The 27644-nt window shown below is 32.8% G+C and overlaps 2 protein-coding genes across 4 annotated transcripts; one reads left to right on the top strand and one right to left on the bottom strand.

The window, feature by feature from the left end:
- The first annotated feature begins 3854 nt into the window (after positions 1-3854).
- Positions 3855-19343, top strand: LOC142618901 (ion channel DMI1-like). 3 transcript variants are annotated; one of them, XM_075791969.1, is made up of 12 exons: positions 3855-4477; positions 6452-6520; positions 6612-7205; positions 7860-8042; positions 8193-8252; positions 8347-8550; positions 10678-10926; positions 11643-11741; positions 12064-12258; positions 13247-13323; positions 13463-13763; positions 18496-19343. In XM_075791969.1, exons 1-12 carry the CDS (start codon positions 3986-3988, stop codon positions 18712-18714), a joined length of 2742 nt encoding a protein of 913 aa, XP_075648084.1. In that variant the 5' UTR covers positions 3855-3985; the 3' UTR covers positions 18715-19343. The 3 variants fall into 3 exon arrangements, with proteins under 3 accessions (XP_075648084.1, XP_075648079.1, XP_075648092.1); XM_075791964.1 differs by having other exon boundaries at positions 3856-4477; positions 8169-8252; positions 8344-8550; positions 13231-13323; positions 13497-13763; XM_075791977.1 differs by having other exon boundaries at positions 3859-4477; positions 13231-13323; positions 13497-13763.
- A 279-nt stretch (positions 19344-19622) lies between these two features.
- Positions 19623-21961, bottom strand: LOC142618925 (glyoxylase I 4-like). Its single transcript, XM_075791985.1, has 3 exons — positions 21552-21961; positions 20290-20624; positions 19623-19940 (listed from the first exon to the last, which is right to left on the bottom strand). Exons 1-3 carry the CDS (start codon positions 21752-21754, stop codon positions 19852-19854), a joined length of 627 nt encoding a protein of 208 aa, XP_075648100.1. The 5' UTR covers positions 21755-21961; the 3' UTR covers positions 19623-19851.
- Between the last annotated feature and the right edge of the window lie 5683 nt (positions 21962-27644).

Genomic DNA, 27644 nt, shown 5'->3' with positions numbered 1-27644 from the left:
TTTCGGGTTGTTTTTCAATACTTGATTTAGTCTTAAGATGTTAAATGAAAAAAACTACACCGAGAATATGTAATGTTTGAGGTGACAATACTTAAAAAGCAGTTTTCTTAGACATACATACACGCATGAACATATCAATATGTAGTTGTGTGTAAACATATCAATATGTGTGTGTGTGTGTGTGAACATATCAATATGTAGTTATGTAAATGAATGTATATATAAATATGTAATTCGGCCCCTCAAACAAAAATTTCTGGCTCCACCCCTGATGAGGATAATCCCAACTTCCTCACGACTATATACATATGGTGTTTTCTAAGGTTAACAACTTCTAACTATATAGGTAGGTTAGAATTTTAACCACTTCACTCATAATAAATACTCTTGTTATTACTTGGATAAAACACTAATCAACTTTGGTATAGGCAAAGATCTGGACCTAAATATTTTATTTGACAGAAAAATACTCTACTAATTAAGCTAATCGTAACTACGAATAAATCATCTTTAACAACTCAAAGTTCATGATAAAGTTATTATTCATAATCCCAACTATTATAGAAAATCCATAATAAATTCAAAATTACGTAACCAAAATTATTATTCGTAGAATTGATGGCTTAATTGACTTTAGGACATCTTATCCAAAAAACAGGTAGATCATGCAAGAAAGCAGCAAACTATTGTCAGGTTAGAAAGTTTGAAATGCCAAATCCCAGTCTTTTCATAATGTTCCAAAAAACCTTAGTCACTAGTAGATATCTTAACATATCTAAATAAAGATGATTATATATTATCATTTGTGTGATTTCTTTGAGTGATTTACAGCTAGATAGTATTTAATCAAACTTAGAAGGACCGAACTTGGGTAACACCGTCAGTGATGGAGTGAATCGTGTTTATTTCAATGATCATGTTCTTAAGAAATTGATTAACAAAACCACCTAAAATTGTCACTATCAAAAATTTCAATTCTTTTTGACATTTATATCTGGGACCAGAAAAAGCTGCACTAGTTGAATGACTGACAATTACATGTATAATTATTAACTCCCTTAATTTTTATAGAAAAATTTTCAGTTGTCCCCACTCCCATTCGAATGACGAAAAATTGAATGCAGATTAATAGAATTATATGCAGGTAACATATACATGTACCAGATTTAATGTAAAATTAATGCTAATATCTCAAAAACTAATGGTATGGTTGGTTAGAAGGGTTTTGGATACCTTGTTCATTGCATCATCAAAGTCAACTCTTAGACGAAAAATCCTAACATTTAGGTAACTACAAGTCTACAATTAAACCTTTCTTGTTTGAAAGGGTCAAAACACGTCCATCTTATTTAATTTAATTTTTTGTGGAAAGTATGCTAAAATATATTTATACTTAAAAAAATGAGAAAAAGTGAAATTTTAAAAAGTTGTACATAAAAAACAAAAACTAAAAATTAAAACTAATACTAGATAGACTTAATAATAAAAAGTTTTGACAGAAATATATAAAATTGTCCCTCCTAAAAAGATTTTTCCAAAAATAAATAGATAATAGTTAACGCAAAACTTAAGAGTTCTTTGTCTTTATGAAAATTATGGACAAACTTGTGAGCAAAGAATGTATTCACTAATGTTCCTCTGCCTTTATTGAGAGCCGACACAGTTTTTGTCCATAAAATTTGGTTGAGATTAGATTATTATCTCTCAAAGTTAAAATTTTAATTACAGATATTTGTCTTTCCTCTGCTTTTAATGAGAGCCGACACAGTTTTTGTCTATAAAATTTGGTTGAAATTAGATTATTATCTCTCAAAGTTAACAATTTAATTACAGATATTTGGCTCTGAAAAAAAAAATAAATTCATATCAATTTTATCCTTTAGTATATGTAATACAGTAATAGACGTGTGCTAATATTTCAATGTATTAAAATAATTAAATGATATATAAAAAGAAAGACCAAATTCATAATATTCAAATATTGCAAGAATATTTTTTTGTGAAGAGTAATTAATGTAAAAAAGATTACTTCTAGAAAAAAAAAAATTCAAAAATTGTCAATACTTGCAATTTTTGTTTAGTTCTACATCTTTTATCAAAACACGTTTAAAATACCTTATTTCATATACAAGCAAAACTTAGGTACTGTATTTAAGTACTGTTCTTTAAGTTCATCTTTTAAGATTCTGGTATGTGAATTTTTTCTCATGAGAACCTAGTGTATTTTTAAGTTAAGTAATCATATGGCTAAATTTTAAAAAAAAAACCTAAAAAATTACACCGAAAGTACTGCACTAAGCTTTATTCTTCACGTAAACTTTGACAAACTTTCCAAATAAAGCCTTTAAAACTGAAATTTTTTTTTTTGATGAGTTTAAAACTGAAGTTTAAGCTATAACAACTAACCACTTATGATTTGTTGTAAAAATGTTGTAAAAATATTGTGGACGTAACATCTCTCCTAAAGAGAAATGATATGTCCATAACATTTTTACAACATTTTTACAACAAATCCTAAGTGGCAGGATGTTACTGGTTGTTATTGTTGGGGAAAAAAAGTAATCTTAGTGTTAGGTTCAAATTTGAACCAATAACAACTAACCACCTATGATTTATTGTAAAAATATTGTGAACGTAACACCTCTCAAAACTAAAAACGGAAATATGGAATGCAATTACCGAACTGTAGAGTCCACCACCAGACAAATCCCAAATCATTACCGCCATTCACGTCATCATGGATTGACCTCTACGGCCCACATTCATGCTAAACCTTAAAGCATGAGCTATCTTCCTAACTTTCCATGCATAATAATAAAAATATAAAAAAAATTTAGGAAACTCAATTCCATCACAGTAAAAATTCCTTCCTTCATGCGAAGGATAATTAAGCAGCGTTTGGAGAGTGGCTGCGTTTTGGCGTCTGTATTTTTCGCTCTTTTTTTTTTTTTTTTTAATTGAGGAGTGCTCCATCACACTTGTCAGTGTTTTTTACTGTTCACGTCTGTTCATGCACTGTACACTGGACTTATTACCACTTTATTCAGAAAAAATATATTAAAAATAGGTCTCACGGCACTATTTATACATTTAAAAATTAGTTTATTACAGTATTTTCAGTTTTCAGCAAAATAAGTTATATCCAAAAAGATCCTTAAAATATTAATAGGATAAGATTCCTCTCACCTAAAGCCTCAAATTCTTTCAAATTTTGTAGTCGAATATATGGCATGTGACATTTATTTGGTTATGTGCAGTAGTTTACATGGGATTCTACAAATTGTTGAATTGTTTTAATTCCATTGAAGGGAATTAGAGAGTTTAAATGAAAAAAAATTGAATTCCCAAATTTTATGATATAAATCTTGAAATTGAGGTATAACCAATTATAAAATATATTTATTTATTTTGTATTATTGAGTTTACACTAACCAAAATTATTAAGTAGATTCCAGTTAACTCAATTGATAGTTAAATAAGAGATTTGAAGATCAATCGTTATCTGCGTCAAAAATTAATTAATATCTTGATTAGTGTCGGATGATATTTTAGGATTTCAACCACAAATATCATCCGACACCATAAAAAAATTTAATTACTCCTTGCTTTAACTAAGTTCAAACTTACATAAATGCTAGGATAACAATGCATTATGAGTCATTAAATCATTATCCAATTTCCCAGTGTGAACTAGGTGAAAACCTAACTCAAATATATATGCATTCTAGAGCCTAAAATCTTGAATAAAAAGTTTCTATTTAAAGAAAAATATATAAATAAAATAAATAAACTTTCTTTCAGACAAAAAAAAGTCACTCTGCTCTGTCTCTTTCTCTAAAGAATCTTACATCTCCAAGTGAACCTGCTCCAGTACAATAAAAAGACACACAAACACAACAAGCAACCCACTCTACTACAAATCTCTTCTCTTCTACTTTTCTCGATCTCTCTCAATCACCAAAATCTTTTTCTCCTCTTTTTCACAATGTCCAAATCCAACGAAGAAGAAGAAGACTCACTCCCTCCAAACCAAAACACAAAACCTTCTTCTTCTTCTTCTTCTTCACAGAGACCACCACTTCTCACAAAATCCAAAACTTTAACCGAACTACGCACCACCACCGCCGCCGCCGCCGCTTCCGCCGCCGGCCCCGGTGGTGCCGAAACCAATCCACTCTTCTCCACCGTACGACGCATCAAAACTCTCCCAACCTCCGCCTCTTATGTTTACCCGTCCTTTCTCGGCGCCTATCCTAATAGAACTCGCGTCCACCACGTCAAGCCTCGCAGTGCCAATCCTGACTGTCCGACTGTTGATGGTGATGTGAAATCTGCAGCGTCGCCTGAGAATAGTAGTAGGGATTCGGATTCTGAAACTGGCAAGTTTTTGGTGAGTTCGGGGAGTCAGGCGAGTTTGGTGAGTCAACTAGGTGGGAGGAGGACTCGGGGATTTAATCACTCGCTCATTCTATATTTGGTTAGTTTCTTCTTATTCTTTGTTCTTAAATCGGCTTTAGCTTTGTTTGGTTGCTGAGAAAGTAAGGGAAATTTTCTTGTTGCTTTGAAGGTAAAAAGAAAAGAAACTGTACTTAGTTTGTCAGTTAGTTAGTTAGGTAGTTGGAAATTGGCTTTATATCTGAACACTGAACAGTTGGTGAGAAAGTGAACGAAAAAAGAGGAAAAGAAAAAGTAGGGCTTGTGTCTGGTTAGTTGCTGTTAAAGTGAATGAAAAGTCAATAGAGACAGAGAGAGAGAGAGAGAGATAGAGAAAATTGAGCTTTGAATGTTACTGGGAAAAAAAAGAGCCTTATATTTAGTTAAAAATTGGCTTTATCTATGTTTGGGCTATTGAGAAAAAGCTCAATTTAATCATTTAGTTAGTTAATTTGGTTTGTATGTTGAGGAAACTAGCTCAGTTTTTGTATAAGTAGAATTTGAACTGGTTTTATTTATGGGTCATTCTATGGCACATACTTTCTTTTTATTTTTCGCTAAAATGCAAAACTAGTCTTCTATGTTTCACCAGAATTCATTTCAATCCTTTTAAGTTTCAAGTTTATTCAATTAAGATCTCTCCATCAATTTTTGTTAAATATTGCGGTTAGTTGTCCAAATGTTTAATTTTTTTCTTTAAAATTTTTAATTAAAAAAAATCCAATTAATAATTGAAAAATATTTTCCCTAATTTTTTTTTTTAAAAATTTCAACGGATGTTGATAGAGAGCCATAATTGAATAAACTTGAAATTTAGAAGATTGGAATGAATGAAAGCAAAGTTAAAGGAGTGAAATGAATTATGTTGAAATTTAGAGGGAGAGTTTTGCATTTTAGCCTTTTTTTTCCCTAATGGCTTTATGTCAGTTTTGTTGTTGAGAAAGTGAATGAAAAAATAGGGAAAATTTTGAGGTTTTTTTTTTTTTGGTTATTGGGACAAAAAAAAACCTCTATTTGTCAGTCAATGAGGTTGGTTTTTATGTTTAGTTTTGATATAAGCCAAATTTTGAAGTGGGTTTATTTTATGTCTAGTTTGTGGCTCAAGTTAAAACCAAATATATGTGTGTGTGCGTGTGTTTGAAAATAGCAAATTTTATAGCCTTATTTTTGGAGGGAATGTGCATTTGAAAAGACCAAATTTTTAAATAGGTTTTATGGGAATATATGTGGTCCAATTTTGGCCAAGTTTTATGGGCAGAAATTTTTGCCAAACTGAAAACTATAAAAACAATTTTGGTTTTTGGAAAGGTAGAGGAAATGAGAAGTAAAAATACAGATTGAATGTCAAGGAATTTGTCAATTTGGTTAACCAAGAAAATCACCTTAATCATGGTTTTAAAAGAAAAAAACTCTTTTTTTTTTTTTCCCTGTTTTGCTTTTTGAAAATTATATTGACATACCCCGAGTTTTGGGGAAATAACATTGGCTTCACCCTATTGTTTTGCATTAGACAAAAATGAATAACCTCCTTTAAAATAAAAAAAATATACTACACCAGTCTCTTTTCTGGTGTAACTCAATAAAGGATTGAGGAGCCCCTCCCAAGTACTACATAAGGTGAAGAAGTAACTCAATGAACCATAAGCAAGTTTGATTTCTTCCCCTGTGCTTAACTGCTTATATTTCCATTTATATCAGTTACTTATTGGCGTTCTCTAGAGCTGGTGGGTGAAGTTTGGGTTGCCATTGTTGGAGAATTAGATCATTAATGCTACGCCAAAGGGGTTTCCATCATGGTTCTATGGGAAATCTAGCTAACATGGTGTCTGCTTATATCAGTACATATTGTTAAGTCTGAAATTTGCCATTTCTATTTTCAAAAGATAGCCAATGATGTAGAAGTGTCAAATTATTTTTTGTATTCTTTGTTTGAGCTTCTCAGAGACAGCAGTTGATGACTTGCTTCTCAAAATTTTTTTTGGGGTTTTTATAATTTTGTTTCTAATTTCTTTTGCAGCTCAGTTTCACTTGTATATTATCTGTACCTTATGCAGCTTATCTACAAAACAGAGTTGCAAAATTTCAGGTTTATATTTTCGACAATTGTTGGACATTCCTTTTGACTTTTGTGGGTTAATTTTTATGCAAAATTTTAATTTGGTTTTGTTTGCTTGCAGGAAGAGAAAAGTAACCTTTGTTGTCTTTGTGTTGATAACCATATTTTTAATGGTTCAACTCCTCATTTTGGTAATGCTAATATTAGAACCGTTGCCTTGTATACTGTGGTGTTCACAATCTTTATGCCATTCATGTTTTACAAATATCTGGACCGTCTTCCTCCAATCAAAAGACTTTCGAAGAGTACAAAGATTAACAAAGAGGAGGTTCCCTTGAAGAAGAGAGTTGCATACATGGTGGATGTGTGTTTCTCTATATATCCTTATGCAAAGCTGCTTGCACTTTTCTTTGCAACTATATTCCTTATAGGATTTGGTGGATTGGCATTGTATGCAGTAAGTGAGAGTAGCTTTACTGAAGCTCTTTGGCTTGCCTGGACTTTCGTAGCTGACTCAGGAAATCATGCAGACAGGGTTGGCACTGGGCCAAGGATTGTTTCTGTCTCCATAAGTTCAGGAGGCATGCTGATATTTGCAATGATGCTTGGGCTTATTTCTGATGCTATCTCAGAGAAGATGGATTCACTGCGGAAAGGAAAGAGTGAAGTCATTGAAAGGGACCACATACTTATTCTTGGTTGGAGTGACAAATTGGTAATCTTCTTGAGTGCATTTGAGCTTGATTCACCTCAAGTGTCTAATTTTCATTGGCAATCTTTGAGTGATATCTAGATTTTCCTTTAACTTCTGGATATTGTTAAGATTGTAGTGTTGGGGTGATTGGTAAATACTGGTTTAGCTTTGGGAAGTTGTTATGGAACTTTTGAGATGCCACTAATTTTAAGTTATATATTACCAAAAGTTTCATCTTTCAGCAAATAAGAAGTTGTAGAAAGCTTGAACTTAACTGTTACTGGAATTTCATGTCTAATTATGGTCCTTGAGATCCATTAGAAAAGGAAAATGAGTTGATATGAATAACTGAGTGTTTCCTTTTAAGTGCAAGGTTTCTGTCCAAAATTTGGTTTCAGCATATACAGGGTGCATGTGAAGTTAGATTTGTTGCTAGCACCCCTTTATAACATTTTTAGCATTTTGGTTCTTAAGTTATTGAATGGTATATCTCTATGCCTGTTGAAAGTGCAAAGTGAACCTCATATGCCCTTGACCCTTTCTGTTGCTGGCTTCTCTAAGCCTGAACATATTTGGTTTTTATGAAATGGGTCAACTGCACAAATCTTGAGGTCAAAGTGTCAAATTTATCAAGAGAAAACAATTCAAAGTTAATTTATGATATGTTGGCTATAGGGTTCACTCTTGAAGCAGCTTGCAATAGCAAACAAGAGCATTGGTGGTGGAGTTATTGTTGTACTTGCAGAACGAGACAAGGAGGAAATGGAGATAGACATAGGAAAGCTAGAATTTGACTTCATGGGGACATCTGTTATATGCCGAAGTGGCAGTCCTCTTATACTGGCTGACTTAAAGAAGGTACTTTTTGGTATCTAAGATTCCTTCCCCCCCCCCCCCCCCCCTCTTCTTTTTTCCTGATCACAGTAGTTGCTTGCTCTTTTACTGTCTCTCATTGTCTTTTAAAACTATACATCTTTTATTCAGATTTTTCCCCCTCCATACTCACAGGTCTCAGTTTCAAAGGCCCGTGCTATCATTGTATTAGCGTCACATGAAAATGCTGATCAGGTTACTTCCAATTCTCAATGGCCTTATGCTTCTCAATGATTTATGTTGTTTCTTTGAAACTAAATAACTTATTTGTTCATATATTTGTTAGCAGAGTGATGCACGTGCTTTGAGGGTTGTGCTCAGTCTCACTGGAGTGAAAGAGGGTTTAAGGGGTCACGTTGTTGTGGAGATGAGTGACATTGATAACGAGCCCCTGGTGAAGCTTGTTGGAGGGGATCTTATTGAAACAGTAGTTGCTCATGATGTAATTGGGCGCTTGATGATAAAATGTGCCCTGCAACCCGGCCTTGCACAGGTTACTTACTATGCAATAGTTACATTTCTATCACAAATTTAAAGTTTATTTGAAGTCGGTGACTTTGCCAACCACCACCCCCCTCCCCCCCGCCTTTCTAACTTCTCTTTGTTTGGGGCGTGTGTGTGTGTGTTAGTGGGGGGGGGGGGGTGTAGTTGAAGGAAAAATTCTTTAAAGTTATTCATTATATATTTATGAAATCCAATTTCATAAATATATACTTTAGTAATTTCTTACTAAAGTGGTTAGGCTTAATTCTCTGAATAACTAAAACCATTAAACTTACCTCAAGGGAATATTTTATATCTCCATCAAGAGACTATGAATTCCATATTGAGAATATGTGTTCCATCAACACTAAATGTGGCTGCCCAACATACTGAGGTTTTGACCGTCACTTCAAGTCTCACTCCTGATATATTAAAGTAACCTACACTTCATGATCAAGTCCATTATTCTCTCAGGATTAAGAGTTCATGCAAATAGAAGTCGTGAGATTTATTATTCATTTGACAGTCATTAGGAGAATAATAAATCTCACAGCGGTCCTGTTCAATATATTTTAACTCTTAAAACATATTAACATATCAACTAGAAGTCTCCACTTCCATGATTAAGACAAATCATCTTAGTTGACACGTTATAGTCTTCGCAGATGAAATGCCCAATTTCATCACCGACTACGAACTATAAATTCTGAGTTTACAAAGAACTTGTGATTTACATCTTCTGTGACTTTTCACATAAATCACATATAATGCATCTCATGGACTATATGATAATGTCCCATATTCATGTTACCATTATTTTAGATAATAATAAAACAACTTTATCAATCACAATATTAAGTCATACATCATGTCCTACATAATGTCATACATAATATCATACATAGCATCATACAATAGAATTTAAGGGCACTAATCCTAACAGTAGTTGCACTCTAGGTCCTTAGAGCCAGACTCAAATGGGGGGAAAAAAAACCTTAATTAGGGTTAGTGTTTATGATATCAAAATGAGGGCCTCTGCCTTTCCTTAGTTACCTATAATCCGGCATTCTGCTTTGTGTACTTCAGAATGTTTTCTCAGTTCTCTCTGTTAAATAACTCGACTGTGGTGGTGATTCAAAATTAATTTTGAGTAATTTTTTCATGTCATTCTTCGGCCAATTATTCTGGTTTGTTATTTTGTGCAGAATCTGTGCACTTTGTGGGTCTCTTGTAGTTGTAGGGGTTGAACATGTAAATACTTGTCTGCTATTCTGTCAGTGTAGCATCATACTGTATTCTAAACTAGCTTGTAGATCTGTTTGACACACATGTTTTTTGTTTAAATCAATTTTATTATTCATGTGTTTCATTTAAAGTTGAATTACAGTATATCTTATTTATGACCAACAATAATAAATAGTTAGTGGTGAAGTTTATGCAAGGTAATAACATTAAGTCTTCAAACAAATCGTTTGTAAATAAAGATGACAAGCAAATGAGAAAAGATCAGTATCAACTTGGTGGATTTTTAGAAAAATCTCAATTAAATTACTGTCTTAAGTTGAGATGGTCAGGTTATTTTAATTTTCTGTTCTCAGTTAATTAAATTAAAATGTTAAATGACTTTTAAAAATGAAAAAAATTCTTAAGATGAATTGCAAATTAAATAGGCATGTAGCGGTTGTAATCAAAATTGTAAATAATTGAGCTGTAGTGCTTGTATACTTTATCGATAAATACAATAGAAGTTCAATACGTCCTTAATGAGAGAAAGGAGACGATTCATTGGCAAAGTCAAGTAGAGCCAGTTATCATGAGATGTCTAATAGGACAGTGGTGAGACTAATTAATGAGACTCAGTTAACAATACTTATTATTAGATTGATGAGTACATCAACCGATTTTGGTTAAAAATTCTTCAGAAAGAAAAGCACACAGAAAACATGGCTATCTTCTGGACATAAGTACTAATATTTTCCTATTCTGTTTCTAATTATATAAATATCACATTTGTCTTATTGTATGTCATAAAGCCTATGAATTATACAGTCTCTCTTCTACAATTTTAGGTTCCCTTACTTTAATCCTAAATTTAAACTACATTTTTTAATCTATTCAAATCCCCTTCTTTTGGCAGATATGGGAGGATATATTGGGATTTGAGAATGCTGAATTTTATATCAAAAGGTGGCCTGAGTTGGATGGTCTGCGTTTTAAAGATGTTCTTATTTCATTTCCTGATGCAATTCCCTGTGGAATTAAGGTGGCAGCTGAAGGCGGAAAGATAGACATAAATCCAGATGATGGTTATGAGTTGAAAGAAGGGGATGAAGTCCTTGTTATAGCTGAAGATGATGACACTTATGCTCCAGATCACCTTCCAGAGGTTATTTTTCCTTCTTGTTTTCTTTTCTAAATCCTTGTAGCATCAAACTACGTGCATGTGTATTTTTTTCAAATTGATAGTCACAGCTTAGGAAGTTACAGAACTTTATGTCTGACTAAATTCTTACATTTGGCTTTGTAATTTCATGATGTTTGTTTGGGAAATTGAGAAGATCCAGCAATCATTAGCCTTTCTGTCCAAGTGTTACCACTCTGTTTTAAAGTGGGCAGGTCTGGGATATGAATTGGGAGTTCAGGTTTTTGGGTGTCAAGAGGGCCACCCCTTTTGTTTGAGCTGCTATTGGATTTGATATAAAGCTCAGAAGCACAGATGTCCAATGTTTACATGTCATGTAGTATAATCTATTTGTAGTAGATAAATTTTATGTTTGAGTTTCTATTGGTGATGTGTCACTATAATATAAGGATAGAAATCAATGTCAACAAGTTGATCTTTCCATGTTGTGTTTACCTGTAGACATGTGTATTTATAGATTGACAGAAAGTGGGCCATTGATAACCAGATTTAAATGGAATATATGTCATCAGTGATTGTCCAGCATAACCACTGGGTGTGATCTTTCTTATATTTTCACCTATAGCTATATGAAAAATAATGATTATGTTTTTATGCTCATCGTGTTTGATGGTTTGTTGTAGAAAAAAATTGTTTCAGTTGTCTTTCCTTATCTCATTTATGCTCTGTCCTTTTTGCAGGTACGTAAGGGTCTTTTTCCAAAAATAGCCGACCCTCCAAAATATCCCGAGAAGATATTGTTTTGCGGCTGGCGCCGTGACATTGATGATATGATTATGGTAACTTGCTTACACATACAAAATAAGTTATCGTTTATAATTTAATTCTTAATGTTACCTTAAAAGTGCCGCTTTGTCACATGATTCAATTCGTTTTTACTATTACCTCCCAGCTTTTTTAGATAAGTTGTGCATGGTGAACACGGTATAAGAAATCTGAGGTTTTCATACTAATATAGAAAAACAGAGACAAGATACCTGTTAAATATTAAAGAAAGAAAAAAATTAAGAACATTAAAATAGTCATCAAGAAATATGGAAACTGGCTCCGTAAACTTTCAAAATGGAGCTCCAAATTTATCTGTGGTTTGCCATTTTTCAGGTTCTAGAGGCATTTTTGGCTCCAGGTTCGCAACTGTGGATGTTTAATGAGGTTCCAGAAAAAGAAAGAGAGAAGAAGCTGACTGATGGTGGACTTGATGTATCTAGATTAGAGAACATAAAACTTGTCCATCGTGAGGGGAATGCTGTCATTAGACGGCATTTAGACAATCTTCCTTTAGAGACTTTTGATTCTGTAAGTCTTGTATTCTTTTGTATTCCCTGTGTGTGTGTTTTAGCATAACAACCTTGAAAAAAAAAAATTTAGAAGACTTTAGGTAGAGAAAGATTAAAAATAACATTAGTAGAAGTAGTTATAAGGATATGCCAATTAAGGAAGTAACAAAGGTTATGACTTTGGATAGAATAGAATGGAGGAAAATAATATGTGGCTGATCTTGACTAATCTTAAGGATCCATAGCCAACCTCTATAATTTGGGACTAACCGACTATGGCTTTGTTGTTGTTAAGTCTGGATTGGAAGTGTATGTGTAACATTGGGCTTTGAAAGCGCAAGATCATGATTTGCAGGTTAGGCTCACGGTGAGAGTTCTTGGTCTACTATGAGATTGATGTATATCAATTCAATTTGGAAAAACACTAGGATTCTAATATATGTGTGCTTTTTATAGATGGCTTCTACTATATTTAATGCAAATTGGTGAATCTCGATGACGTTTGAAAGTTGAAAGAATATAGGGCTTTACTAGACCTAATAGAGAACTGACTTAATTAATGGTTGACAAAATTAGGTGGACAGAATTTCTCTGCAGTTAGGTTGAAAAACATGGAAACAAATCTAAAATGTAGAAAGTATATATCTCTAGAAACAGAACTAGACACCTCACTTTGCAGGACATTATCATAAGCTGTAAAATGCATGAACTTGGAATTTCGGTGTATGTAGAATCTTTCCCAAAACTTCATCATAGAACCAATCTTCTTTCTGACATATTGATCTGCTACAAAACACTACTGCTAAATTTAAAACCGGTGGCTTGTATTCCACATCCATACATGCTAACTTATGTAAGCTATTCACAACATCTAAATTAGCATGGTAGTTAATTTACAAAGAAGATTTTTCCCCTTTTTTGAGTATGAACAAGAACTTCTGGAAATTTCTTTGGTTAATTCTTTAATTGCTTACTAACTCTAAATGGACAGATTTTAATTCTTGCAGATGAATCACTGGAGGACTCTGTTGTGCAAGCTGATTCACGATCTCTTGCCACTCTTCTTCTTATACGAGATATACAGGTAGCTACAATTGCAGTATTTTGTTGGAGTGTTCATGTGTTTTAAGTTTGTTATTGTCCTTTTTGTTTATAGCTCAACCAAAACTTTTATATCCACCATACATTGTCATTGTACATTCAGATTTCTGACTTCTGATCAGTGATAAAATCTGCATGTTATATAATGGATTGCAGTCAAAGCGTCTTCCACACAAAGATACAAAGTCAACTACTTTACGGCTCTCTGGGTTCTGTCACAGCTCTTGGATCCGTGAAATGCAACAAGCTTCAGACAAATCAATAATTATTAGCGAAATCCTGGATTCTAGGACTAGAAACCTGGTTTCAGTTTCCAGAATCAGTGACTACGTGTTATCAAATGAACTGGTCAGTATGGCACTCGCAATGGTGGCTGAAGACAAGCAAATAAATCGTGTTCTTGAGGAGCTGTTCGCGGAAGAGGTACTTTTCATGTTATATCCTTCATTTATTTATTTTTACTTTTTTTCCAGTTTGATGAACACAATAATGTTATTGATAATGGAAAGGAATTCGTCAGCTTACGAGTGTCTTATATTCTGATAAACTATTCTGCCTTTCTAGAGACACAGTGTCACGCCCCAAACCCAACTATAAAGATAGGTAGGTACATGACAACCGTCGCATGCTTATAAAGGAAGCACCTACAAGTATGCAAGACCTTCTTAACAACAAAAATTTATCCTCAAAAGATTAAAACAAATAAATCCAAAATACCTCAACAATTTCTTTATGAATAGATTTCTAATAATTTAATAGGAACAAAATCCAAACCCTATGTACATAATGTCAATTGGCCAATAAATATAAAACTATTAGAAGACCCTCCAATCCCAAAATCACAACGCAACATCAAAACTCCCAAAATTTGTTATTCTTCACAATTTGAAACTGGAGAGGAAAAATGGTGAGTTGACAACTCAATAAGTAACTAAAATCCTAATAAGTTCCATCAAACAATAGATTCGTAAAGTAATAAGATGTAATATGAGTTTTTAAAAGTTATAATACACTATGGGTTTTCAAAAATAACTAAAGAAGTTTCATAGTCTTAAAATAGTAAGTTGCAAATAGATCACATACTTTAATCTTACAAATATATATCATAGATGGTTTAGAAAGTAGTCAGTTTTCCATATATCAAAAGTTATAACTTATAATAGGTTCCAAAAATACATAAGCAGTTTAAATGACTCAAAATAGTTCAAATACTCAAACATTTCCAAAATCACATATGTAGTTTTAAGGACTCAAAATAGTTCAAATATTCAAACGTAATTCATATTCTTAACAATCTTATGACTATGGTCACACTATACCTCGTGATTGGGTATCAATGAGAGTACCAATGAATAACTCTCATTGGCAGGGTATCAGAGTACCAATGGATAACTCCTATTGGTTTGGGTATCAGAATACCAATGAATAACCTCCATTGGCTGGGTATCAGAGTATCAATGAATAACCCCCATTGGTTTGGGTATCAGAGTACCAATGAATAACTCCCATTGGCCTGGATATCAGAATCAATTCATAGTCAGATTGTCCATAATCATATATATGAAATCATAATTCTAACAAAAATATATCTTATTCAAATACATATATATATATATATATATATATATATATATATATATAATCATATATTCAATATACAAATATATATGTGATATTTCTATATTCTTTACTTTGAATCAATATAACTAAATAAAACAATTAAATAAAATAAATCTTATATTCAATGCTCATATATATTTGTGAAAATTCTTTATTCTTTATTTTGAATCAGTATAGCTAAAAATAATTAAATAAAATACATCATATATTCATTAATCAGATATATTTATGATAATTCTTTACTTAAAATCAGTAATACAATAGAAATAAAATTGTAACAACTGTAAACAATTTTCAGTAGTTAAAATATGCAAAATAAAACCAATTAGGATAAGATTATTTATCTCCAAAAGCTATTCCAAAAGGAATTTTTCCCTAACACTCCCTCTAAAAATCCTTAGATTTCACCTAAAACAATTTTACAGGTACCATTTACTCAATAATCAAATAATTTAAGAAGAACTTATAACGCTATCTTGCCAGAAAAGAAACTATTACAAAAACTAATAATTTCTCATTATTAACTCACAAAAGAAAAATCCACATATTCATAACATATATTTTTTTTACTTTCTGCCACCCTTAGTTCACTTTTGAGATTAGGACAAAACTAAATACATGACTATATTATCTAAATCAAAGCACCTGGGCTTTTATGGATACACAAAATATATATATATATATATTTTTTTTAACTTGTTAGAGCTCAACTCCATTAATTCGGTACTATTCCTTTAATAAAGAGCGGTGTAGAAATTTTTTTTTTTTTGATAAGTAATAAGTCTTTTATCGAAAAGAATTGTGGGAGGGAAACGTAAGGTGACCTGTATGGATGCTAAGGAGCTCAGATGGCCCATGGTTTCAAGTGATGGGCCAGAAGTTTTAAAACATACAGGTGGGCTTGTTAAAGCCCAACCCGTGGCTACAGCACCTTCACTTAATGAGGGTACTTAGTCAAGCCTACTTGGTCATATGTTAGTTCTGATGCCAAGTCTTCGTGGGTCAAAGGCGAGAGCTCGAGAGGGAGTTCGTGGGATAACTCTGGGTCGCCGGTGACTGCAACGGTGCCAGAATCAGAGGAAGACCACCCCGATGAAGTGGCGAGGGCGACGGGGGCTCCCAAACCTGGGTTTTCCGGCGAGGTGGTGACTTATCGGAGGAAGAGGGATGTGACCCATCCTCCGATAGCCGGTGTTTTGAGGATAGGGTTGACGGCGAGGTCGATGGGATCGGGGTCACAAGAGGACGAGGAAGGGGAGATCCCAAGCTACGGCGAGGGAATGGGCGGCGCTACTGCTGCTGATACGAAGCCCGATGAGGAACCAGGGACTCACAAGGAAGAGGCAGGGGAGGTCCTGCGCTCCGGCGAGAGATGATCACGGTACCGTTGGGGAGGCAGTTTCTCTGTGGTTTTACTGATCTCGTCTCTGTGGAAGATGGTTCAGATGGGCTTTCAGTGGAAGAGGTTTTTTGGAACCGCCAGAATGGGTGGGAAAGATGATTAGAGGTTTTAGTACTTTTGTGGGCTTCCCAATTGATTGTTGTGAGAGACAGTATTGATTTTCTTCAAAAACTTGAGAGGGTTTGGGTTTGGGAGCAGCAAGCGGCTGCTGTCTCTACTCGTCCGGTAAGCAATTCAAACCAAAAGGGGATGAGAGAGTTAAGAAATCTGTGCAGAAACTTGTCTCACGAAGTCTAAAAATCTGCAAATTCCATCTTCGTTCAACGCAACAAAAGGCATAAATAAAGATTTAAGTTACTGAACATAGAAGAATCTGCAGTAACAGTGTCTAGTTTACCGAAAATAAATCCAAACTTGCATCATTAATACTCTTTAGTAATTAAATTATTTCACTGCTGGCCAAAATACCCACATAAAATTAAAAAAAAAAAAAAAACTTTAATTCTAAATAAAACTTAGATTTGACAAGAAAGAGATTCTCAAGCTCTTATCGCAAATGTGTAGTTAATCTTTCTCTACTTCAGTCTTTTGAGTAGTCTCCTCTCTCAAAATATCTCTCTATTGATTTAATAAGCTTTTATATATATATATATATATATATATATATATATATATATATATAGTTAGGGCTTCAACCTTATTTTCTAAAAAATTTCTTATAATTATAAATTATAAAATTGACCCCACAAAAGATTTACTTAAATACTTTTTTTTTTTTTCCTGGGATTACACACAGGATAGAAGTGCTAATGAGAACTAATTAGGAAGAGAGCAATATGACCCAGTCCAAATTTATTTGTTAGATTCTATTACAGTGGAAAGAAGAGACTAAGAAATGAGAACATTAGTAGTCCTTGTGTAAAAATGTTGGTCTTTGATAGCATATGAGCTGGTGCATATAATAATTAGTTGGCATGCTAATTCAAAATGGGAGATCGTAATCCCTATTCTTTCAATTGTCGTACTTATTGGCAGTCTTGCTGTTGCCTAAGCCTGTATTCAGTATGCTTAAGCAGGGCAGAGAGTTTGGTTAATCATAATATTAGATGTATACTTCTTGTATAGCTATATTTCGAGTATCAACCTGGAGAGTAATTTGAGAATAGAACACATTATTAGCTGACATAGTAATTTGTCTCTCCATAAAAGACTGTCAATAAATAAATTTTCAGATATAGGCAGTGTCAGGTTTTCTAATACTTTCCAAAACTAATCCTCCCTTGACACTTGCAATGCAATATCATATGAAGCACATGAAAAATGTTTCTCATGCTACCTTATGCCAAGGATTTGGAATGTTGCCAATGATTTAAAATGTGAAAGCGTTGCAGAGATGTCACTGCATTCCACATTGCGTATGTGGTACAAGTGATTACAAGAAGTTCCAATTACGACTAGTCCTTTTAAGGTATTACACAAATGAAAAGCTAGTTTGTCTTTGGGTTGTGACAAATACTACAAACTACAAAGTAACATGGTAGCCCCTTTTAGTTCAGGAAAACTGCAACATAATGTGGACTGATCAGAAATTTGAGTGCGGGAGATTTGTTGCACCCCATGACAAGGATTTGAAATGTGAGTTGCCAATGATTTGAAGATTGGAAGCAATTTGTGGGTGTATGGCAACTGTAACTCCCACATCTAGTGGGTAATATATCAGTCTGAATAATTTTGAATAATCCTTCTAAGCTATCACGTTGATGTGGCTAGTTGCTACTGCATCCCCAAGTTATGACATCTCCTATTAAGAAATTAGGCTTGCCTAGGAAGAATAGAATATACCATCTGCTACAAATTTTAGAAATATGGTAGTGTCTCTTTGTAAATTGATATTATATTGATGTTTATTCAACTCAGCTCTCTCTCTTTAGTTGCCCAATTGGGGAACTTATCCATAATTATTTGTACTACAAGATTAATCAGATCTTAGGGGGATATATTAATTTTCTCAGTGGGGATACTGATGCTTAACTTGTCAATCTTTTAATAGCTACAGATCATGCTATCACTAATGCACACTATACAAATCTAGAAAATTAGAAATTTGTGTGAATTTGACATGTTTCTATGCAGGGGAACGAGATGTGTATCAAGCCTGCAGAATTCTATTTATTTGACCAGGAAGAACTCTGCTTCTATGATATAATGATTAGAGGTCGTCAAAGGCAGGAAATTGTGATTGGCTACCGCACTGCAAATGCAGAGTGTGCCATAATTAACCCTCCACAGAAGTCAGAACCAAGAAAATGGGCCATTGATGATGCTTTTGTTGTCATCTCATCAGGTGAATGAAATGCATAATAGTTATTTTACACTAAGCTATGCTGGCTCACCTGATCCTTGCCCTCTCAGCCATAATATCAGTCAGTAACATTAAGCATTTAGGTGTGAATTCATCTCTGCAAGAAAGCTATTTAGTTAATGTTGCAAAAGAATCTGAAGGCTCCTATTGAAGGTGGTGAGGTCTCCATTCACTACAAAGATACATGATGATTTCTTGTTCCCCAAACGTAATTTTTGCAAACACAGGCTTATTGATTTAACTGGATTGGATGATACACACCGGTTAGTTGACAGCAAGGGTGAAGGGTTTACAGTGATTCACAAATATGTTGTAGAGTTATTTTTAAATTTATGTTAGAAAGTTGGTAGATCGAATGGATGGAACAACATTCTGTGGGAAAATTCCCTTGTAAGGCCATTTTTTGTGTAACATTATGAGTTATTCCTTGTTTACCTGGAATTCCTGAAACTGAATTCTGAGGGCATTTTCTAGTTAACCCCTCAGCTACTAGCACATATTTTTTTTTGTACCCCCTTTCGAAGGAAATGTAACATAGCAAGAAATAGGTAGTTACATGATCAATTCATGTAGACATCAAGAAAGCAATATAAGATTCTAACTATTCAATTTGTTTATTTATTTATGCTAATGGAAAATTGTAAGTATATAGTTGAAACCAAATGATGATTTTGCGAGTTCAATCATATCCATTTCAAATGCAATTTATTCCAATAGGATTCTCTATAAATTGTAAGGAAGGCCAATGTGATGATTTGGAATTGTTTATTTACAGAAACTACAGTAGAAACGGAAGGGAAAAAGATGTTTGCCAAAATGCACTGATCTAACATGGTTTCATATTTTACTTCTCCATTTCTTTTTCTTTTTTGGTTATATCATGACCATATCCAACCAGTTCCACCAAAGAAATCACTGACATAAATATTGATGAAATCAACCAGTTTACACTAGAACTGTAGCCTTATTACACAACAAAAACTTGATAAACTCAAACTCAACAAACAAAAGCAAGATTGTTCATTTTTCTCACACTAAAAGCTTTGACATTTTCTCTACACGATATACACAACAATTTAATAAAATAACTTTCGGAAAATTTGCATCAATCCCTCTTGAGGCAGCTCTCACATGGAAATGTTCATCATGTCGACCACTAGGTTCTCCATCATCAGCGCCTCAGCTTCTCCAGAGCACTGCATCTCTAAACTTTTCCCTGCAATTTACTTTTAGACGTTAACACAACTCTATAGAAAGCACATGCCTTTAAGACGTGTAATTATTCTTTACTCCAGGAGCGTTGCTCTCTGTTCTTATGTAATAGTGAGTCTCATTAATAAATTTATGGCATTCAAAAGATTTTGCTTAGTAAATATTAAAATAACCCTCTATAAATGAAACCGCACACACAATTTTAGCATAATAAATAACTATACAATACTCACATGTTGTGAGAGAGATAATACATATGTCATATGCATAAAATATGCTAAAACATGAAAAGTGTCACTAAACTTTTCTACTCAGATAAGTAATAGTTGCAAGAAATGGCAGAGAACACCTACCATAAAATGATGATGGGGGAGTGCGGTTCCTAGTGGTTTTAGGTAGCTTGAGAGGGCATGATGAAAGTGGAAGAATAGGGAGATTTTGACAATTGCAGATCTCAACCATGTACCCATCAGGGTCATGGAAGAAAAGCTGATCAACTGTAATTCCACCTTCTTCCACCACTGCTGTAACATACTCAATATTCAGCTCCTCTAGTTTCTGTATAACCAGATTCATGTCTGTGCATTGGAATGAAATGTGGTTGTCTTTTGGATTTATTGCGCTTTTCTTTGTTGGGACATCATGGTCTGACTCCAGCAAATGTATGCCAATTCCATAGTTGAACATCCTAAAGAAAAACCCATTTTAGTTAAGGAAATGAAATGATTAAAAGAAAAGCAAATTGCTCAGCCAAGCACATGAAAAATCTTTGAATTTGGAAATGGAATCAACAATTGATGGACTCACAGTTATGCATGCACCAAAACAACTAGTATTTTTGGATTTGATTGTGGGTGCGTCAATTGCAGGTTGAGAAATATATACTAAAAATTACTAATAACTAAATTATAATTGAAATCATATTATTTGAGTTAATTAAATAAATTAGAATTTTAAGTTATAAAAATTAGATCCGTGGTTGAAAAATATATATTCTTTTACTAGGAAATTGGCTTTAAAAAAAAAAAAAAAACATAAAGATTAGTAGAGAGTGGAGGAGAGGAAGCTGGGAACCAGCTTCATGAGATGACAGAAATTATTACAACTGAATTATCACTTTTTTTATCACTTGAGCTTCGACTATTTATTTTATTAATAAATTATAACTAATAATTTGATATTTTTATATCGTAATGGTAGGTTTATACAGTATATATATTTTTATACATATATAATATAAATATAATCATATAATATTACATATGCGTTAATTTACTTAAATGTAGTCTCATATTATAGCGAGGACGTTAGCTATCACATTATTATATTTATATTTAAGTTTGACTTGATTGTTAAATAATTAATGATCATAGAAAACTGTTCCTTGTCCAAACTCCAACTTTTTATAAACAGTTTGATCCATTTTCAGCCTACTAACCAGATGATTAGGTTGTGAGCCATACACAGCACATAGGACCATGCATCACAACTCAGCTAGCTGGCTAGCAAGTGCATCTGGGCCATCTGGTTGCATGCACAAACACCAAAAAAGCTTTTCCAAAAGAAAACCATTAAACAACAAAAAGAAAAATGGCTAAGTGAAAAAAGGGCTTACCAAGCTCCTTCAAAGTTGAAGGAGGAAGGGCGTTTGATGAGCACAAATCCCAAGACTTCCTCATAGAACCTTATGGACCTTCTCAGAGACTTGCATACAAATGAGACATGATTCAAAGACAGTAAAGGCATTGTTGATGAAGATGAAGATGAAGATGAAGATGAAGCTGAAGATGATGATGACCATGGCTGTATTTCCCCCATTTCTGTAGCTAGATCTCACTGTCTCAAATTTTCTCTCACTTGATTTTTTTTTTTCTTGACAATTATCACTTGATATTTTTGTAGCTGTGTACTAAAGCCACACAATCATGTCCTATATATAAAGGCATAGACCATGTGCTTGTATGTGTGAAGTGTTGTAAGAGAGAAAGTGAAGTCCAGCCCACCAAACAAAACAAAACAAGAAAATCAATGAGTAAAAACAATGACATCAACAATTAACTATTAAGTATTATAGTAATAGTTATAGACCTTAAACTAATAATGCTACGTTTTCTTTTTTATTTTTACTGCTTTTAGTGTTATTATTTTGATTCTTCCTCTATTTTTTTTTATTCTCTCAATACCTTACACATCCATCGAATCAAATTCACATAATCCAAAGTATTGCAATTTTATCGGAGCTTTTCCAAATTATAATCTAGTATGTAATTTAGTTCAATCTAGTTAAAGGCCTTATAGCTGAACTAACACTTTCATACACAAAGTACTTGATCTAAGGAGAAAAATATTCAAGTTACAAAATTAAGAGCATATTGTAATTATCTCTAAAAAAAAAGTAACTTAATTCAACCCTAATAAATGACTCAATATATATATATATATATATATATATATATATATCTCATCAAAATTATATAATCTGAGATATAATGCGGGCTATAACCACATTTTTTTAGCTATATTTATGAAAAACGCGATCATAACTAACTTATAACTGCGTTTTCAAAAAATACAGTTTAAACTATTGACTCAGCCGTGTTTCTTGTTGCTTTTTTACTATTATTATGCATGGAGAAGAAGAAGAAGAAGAAGAATGGTAGATAGAAAATTAATAATAATAATAATAAAAATAAATACATGATTGTAGAACCATTTTTTTATCCATAAAACACGTTGTCAGCTCAAATATGTGGCAAGCTTATCCACACCGTCCACTTGTTTTCAACATGTGAACCACGTTGTTTGAGTGTACTTATTATTAATTAAAAATGTTCGAACTGTCACATTAATATGTAACGTTGGAAGTGAGACATGAGTATGGGTTGGACCATGTCGTGATAATTATTTTAGACCTTTAGTTAAGTTTGAACGTATATGATTTCATAAAAAAAAAAAAAAACATATATGGTTGATTTTTTATAGTCCTATGTTTTAGACAGAGATGATGTTAATGTTGGATAGTAAAAAAACAAGAGGAAATGCAAGGGAAAAAATCACTGGATAGTTGCATGGATATTTGGAATTCCAGAGTGATAGAGGCATGTCTGGTGGGGGTGGAGGCCCCAATATATTTCCAGAGTGATTCAATACACTCTACATCGTCAATTTTTATATCTTGTACCCGGCATATATGCCGGGTGTGAGACACAAGGGCAGGCCCCACAGTGTGTGGGGCCCGCCCCTGTGTGAGACACCCGGCATATATGCCAGGTGCAGGATATACCGCCTCCTACATCGTGTCGTGGCCTAGTAGAATGTCCAGCTCTGGCCTCCTTTCAAAATGACTCAGAAGTTCAAACTCCCAAGGCTGAGTTGCCCTAATGTTGGAGGACTCTTACCTCCAATTCACTGGAGTTGACACAATGTGAACGTGATATGAGTACGCGATTGAGTAATTAACAATAACAGCGGGCAAAGCTTATCTCCAAGACTTCAATGAGTTGAACATGTAATGATGATAATTCATGGTCAAAAGTGTATATATATTAAAATCATGACTGATTTACTGCGCTGAAATACTGAACTCAATCTCTTTTTTTTTTTTTTTTTGAGAAACATACACACATATATAAGAGAAGGTTGATGAGATACACGCCAACATCAATTGAACTCAAGCTAAGTCCATTAAAAGTGTGGCTAACATACCACTGCATACCCTTGGTGCGATGGTTGCTTCATAGGTATAAATGCTTGTGGAGTGTGGGGGGCAAGGGGCAGGGTTCAAGTTTCTAGGAGGGAGTTTCACACACATTTACACTTAGATTAGATTAGAGTAGAAATTCTATCTTGTATAAAAAAAAAAAAAAAAAACAAAAAAAAAAAAACGTGTGGCTAACATCTAATGTCTTGTCATGGAACATTAATTCATATCAATTTTATATTCCATCCAATGCATTGAAGGATTTAACACAAAAAAAAAAAAAAAAAAAAAACCTTACAACATAAGATATAACACCTATAAAATTTACTTAAATTTTGCTTATAATGATAACAATTAAAATGACATATATATTCTTAACTCAATTAAATTAGTAAAAACCAGAAAAACTTGAAAGAATGGTGGAGAGGAAGAATATATTTTATTTCCTTGAGTTACATAAATGGAAGATGTTACACCCTTTTGTGATCCGCTTCAATATAATCTATGTTACGTGTGAGTTAATCCTATTAAATGAGCCAACCAAGGGTCATGTCAACTAGTGGGCGACCCATTGTCCAAATTCTAATAGTTGGAATATCTGAAACTCTCATTAGAAAATTAGAAAGAAAAATCTAATGGTAGCTTTAAGGAAAATAATTTACAAAAAATGTGGGTTAATTGCAATACACCGAAAATTTTGAGAATTAATTTACAATCAACATTGAATTCAAGAATTAAACAATGGAACTCTTATGCCTTGTTTGGATTGAGGGGGAAGGAGGGAAAGTAAAGGAGAGTAGAATAAAGTAAGTTAAAAACAGGTTAATTTTGGGCTAAATTTATTCTACTTTATTCTACTCTCCCTCATTCTCCTTGATTCCAAACAGACTATTAGATAAATTTTGACTTAGTGCACTCCACTTAATTAAGCCACTAACTCGTTTATTTTAACACTGATTTGGATGGTACGTTGAACATTGAAAATCAATTTTGAATGAGAATATAAAAATTGTTAATTTCAAAATTGAATAATTTTAGACAACACAGACGACCCATAATTTAGAGTGAATATATTGCTACAATTAACCCATATTTACATCGCATTTCATTATGACAATATCAAAATAATTAAACTTGAAAAATTTTATCCCAGGAAAAAGTATCAAATGTATGTATAGGTTTTTCCTTCTCTTGAAACATATCTTGTACTGTATTTTGTACAGACTCCAGCATTATTTTAAATCATTTATTATGTATTACCTTCTTCTTGTTCGTATAATTGAATAATTTGTAGTCGGTGGTCCCCTTGGTGGCTAGCTAGGGGGTTTGAGTTCTTTTCTAGAATCGATGCTATTAATTTGAGATATAAAAATAAAGTAATTTAGAAAATAGAAAACAAAAGATATGATAATATTATAATTATTTTTTAAAATACGATAATATTTCTCCTTATAGCGTCTACTTTATTTATAGATATGATAATATTATAATTTATGACATTTGTTTTATAATATATATATATATATATTTTTTTTTTTTTTTGACAAGGAAAACGTTAAACTTTTATTAAGTAATTTCAGCTAAATCAACTTGGATGACAGGAAAACAATGAGGTGGAACACTCTTCATCCACACAACAAAGTTAGAGATATACTTAGCATACCTAACTAGACAATGAGCAACCTTATTATTACCTTCTCTCTTTACATGAGAGTAACGTAATTGATTAAAAAAATTAGAACAATGACGCACATCCTTAAGCAAGATTCCACTATAAGATAACATCTCTAAATTGTCAGTCAACTTTCTCATTAAGACATCAATTGATTTCTGGTGGAGGCGGTGTTCGAATCTCAAATATTTTATTTGACGATAATAGACATTACCAATGGAGCTGATCATAGAAACTTTTTTTTTTTTTTTTTTTTTAAATTTCCTTACTTGACATGACAATGTCTTGGTTTTATCTCAATTTTATTTCTTAAAGAAAATAACAAGCTTTTATACGTTTTGAAGTTTGAACTTTGAACGCTTCTACTAGTCCACCCCAGGTGATTTACTAGTACGTAACAACTGCTTCAACGAATATATAAACACTCTTTCCTTGGATAGAGACTTTATAAAAATCAAATGACAATAAGTCGATAAATTGTCAACATCTACGCAAAGAAAAAAAATATAAATTCAACATCTCCACACTGAGATCCACCACTTCAATGATTACATCCAGAATTTCATTGCAATGATCATACTCAATGGAAATGTTCTAATTATTTAGTGTCTTATCTTAATATTAAGCAATTTAAAATTTGGTTTAAAATTATTATTTTAGAAGGCCACCAAGAAAAGTATGATCATATTATATTTCAATATTTAAAACACATATTAAAGAAAAAAAATTCAAAGACAACACACTCTTTCATGTTTGTTTCGTTATTTCTTTATACCTTTCTATAGCAGCAATGCTTCTTTTTTTTTTTTTTTTTGAAAAAGAAATAAAAGAAAAGAGAACATTTTTTGAGGGTTGCTATGGTTAATTTGAGACTAATTTGTTTCAAACACGTGTTGCCCTATAATATTCACACGCAAAACTTACATGTCAAGAACATACCTAACTAGACAATGAGCAACCTTATTACCTTCTCTCTTCACATGAGAGTAACGTAATTGATTAAAAAAATTAGAGCAACGACACACATCCTTAAGCAAGACTCCACTATAAGATAACACCTCTAAATTGTCCGCCAACCTTCTCATTAAGACATCAATTGATTTTCGGTGGAGGCGGTGTTCGAATCTCAAATATTTTATTTGACGATAATAGACATTACCAATTGAGCTGATCATAGAAACTTTTTTTTTTTTTTTAAATTTCCTTACTTGACATGACAATGTCTTGGTTTTATCTCAATTTTATTTCTTAAAGAAAATAACAAGCTTCTATACGTTTTGAAGTTTGAAGTTTGAACGCTTCTACTAGTCCACCCCACGTGATTTACTAGTAACAACTGCTTCAACGAATATATAAACACTCTTTCCTTGGATAGAGACTTTATGAAAATCAAATGACAATAAGTCTATAAATTGTCAACAACTACGCAAAGAAAAAATATAAATTTAAAATCTCCACACTGAGATCCACCACTTCAATGATTACATCCAGAATTTCATTGCAATGATCATACTCAATGGAAATTTTCTAATTATTTAGTGTCTTATCTTAATATTAAGCAATTTAAAATTTGGTTTAAAATTATTATTTTAGAAGGCCACCAAGAAAAGTATGATCATATTATATTTCAATATTTAAAACACATATTAAAGAAAAAAAATTCAAAGACAACACACTCTTTCATGTTTGTTTCGTTATTTCTTTATACCTTTCTATAGCAGCAATGCTTTTTTTTTTTGAAAAAGAAATAAAAGAAAAGAGAACATTTTTGGAGGGCTGCTATGGTTAATTTGAGACTACTTTGTTTCAAACACGTGTTGCCCTATAATATTCACACGCAAAACTTACATGTCAAGAACATACAATGTCCCACACGTCTTAGCAAACATGCATTAAAAATTATATACATTACTTCGTAACATTGTTCATGAGCTCCTTAGAAGCTTATAACATGTAAACCGGACTTTTACTTTTAATATTATATAATAAAATGCAAGAATTTGAGATAGTTTTAATTTTAATCTCTATCACTATTCTAGTGTTTTCCTTCCCTTCAATTCTATTATTTGTGGCAGTTAAATACCAACTTACCCGTGTGATTTTTATATTATAACTAATCCGCATTTGGGGTCGATATATACATTGGTACTTCAAAATTAGAGTTGATGCATTAAAAAACTATATTGTAACCGTATTTGCTTTCTTTCTTTTTTCTCTTTGATATAGTGAAATCACTATAACTCTGAGTACATAAGTACATTGTCAAATTATGTATATATCTTATGTTATGTGATTATTTTCTTTATGCAATTTTTTTTTCCTGGTTTCACATCTCA

Source organism: Castanea sativa, chromosome 1 (assembly GCF_040712315.1).
Source record: "Castanea sativa cultivar Marrone di Chiusa Pesio chromosome 1, ASM4071231v1".
NCBI classification, from domain to species: domain Eukaryota; kingdom Viridiplantae; phylum Streptophyta; class Magnoliopsida; order Fagales; family Fagaceae; genus Castanea; species Castanea sativa.
This window is presented reverse-complemented; position numbering and strand designations above follow the sequence as displayed.

Excerpts from the sequence above, each read along its gene's own strand:
- LOC142618901 (XM_075791964.1), top strand. The coding sequence starts at position 3,986 with ATGTCCAAATCCAACGAAGAAGAAGAAGACTCACTCCCTCCAAACCAA. Across the intron at positions 6,521-6,611 it reads ACAGAGTTGCAAAATTTCAG|GAAGAGAAAAGTAACCTTTG; the intron begins GTTTATATTTTC and ends GTTTGCTTGCAG. Across the intron at positions 10,927-11,642 it reads CTCCAGATCACCTTCCAGAG|GTACGTAAGGGTCTTTTTCC; the intron begins GTTATTTTTCCT and ends TCCTTTTTGCAG.
- LOC142618925 (XM_075791985.1), bottom strand. The coding sequence starts at position 21,754 with ATGGGGGAAATACAGCCATGGTCATCATCATCTTCAGCTTCATCTTCA. Across the intron at positions 20,625-21,551 it reads TTCAACTTTGAAGGAGCTTG|GATGTTCAACTATGGAATTG; the intron begins GTAAGCCCTTTT and ends GTTTTTCTTTAG. Across the intron at positions 19,941-20,289 it reads TCCCCCATCATCATTTTATG|GGAAAAGTTTAGAGATGCAG; the intron begins GTAGGTGTTCTC and ends AGTAAATTGCAG.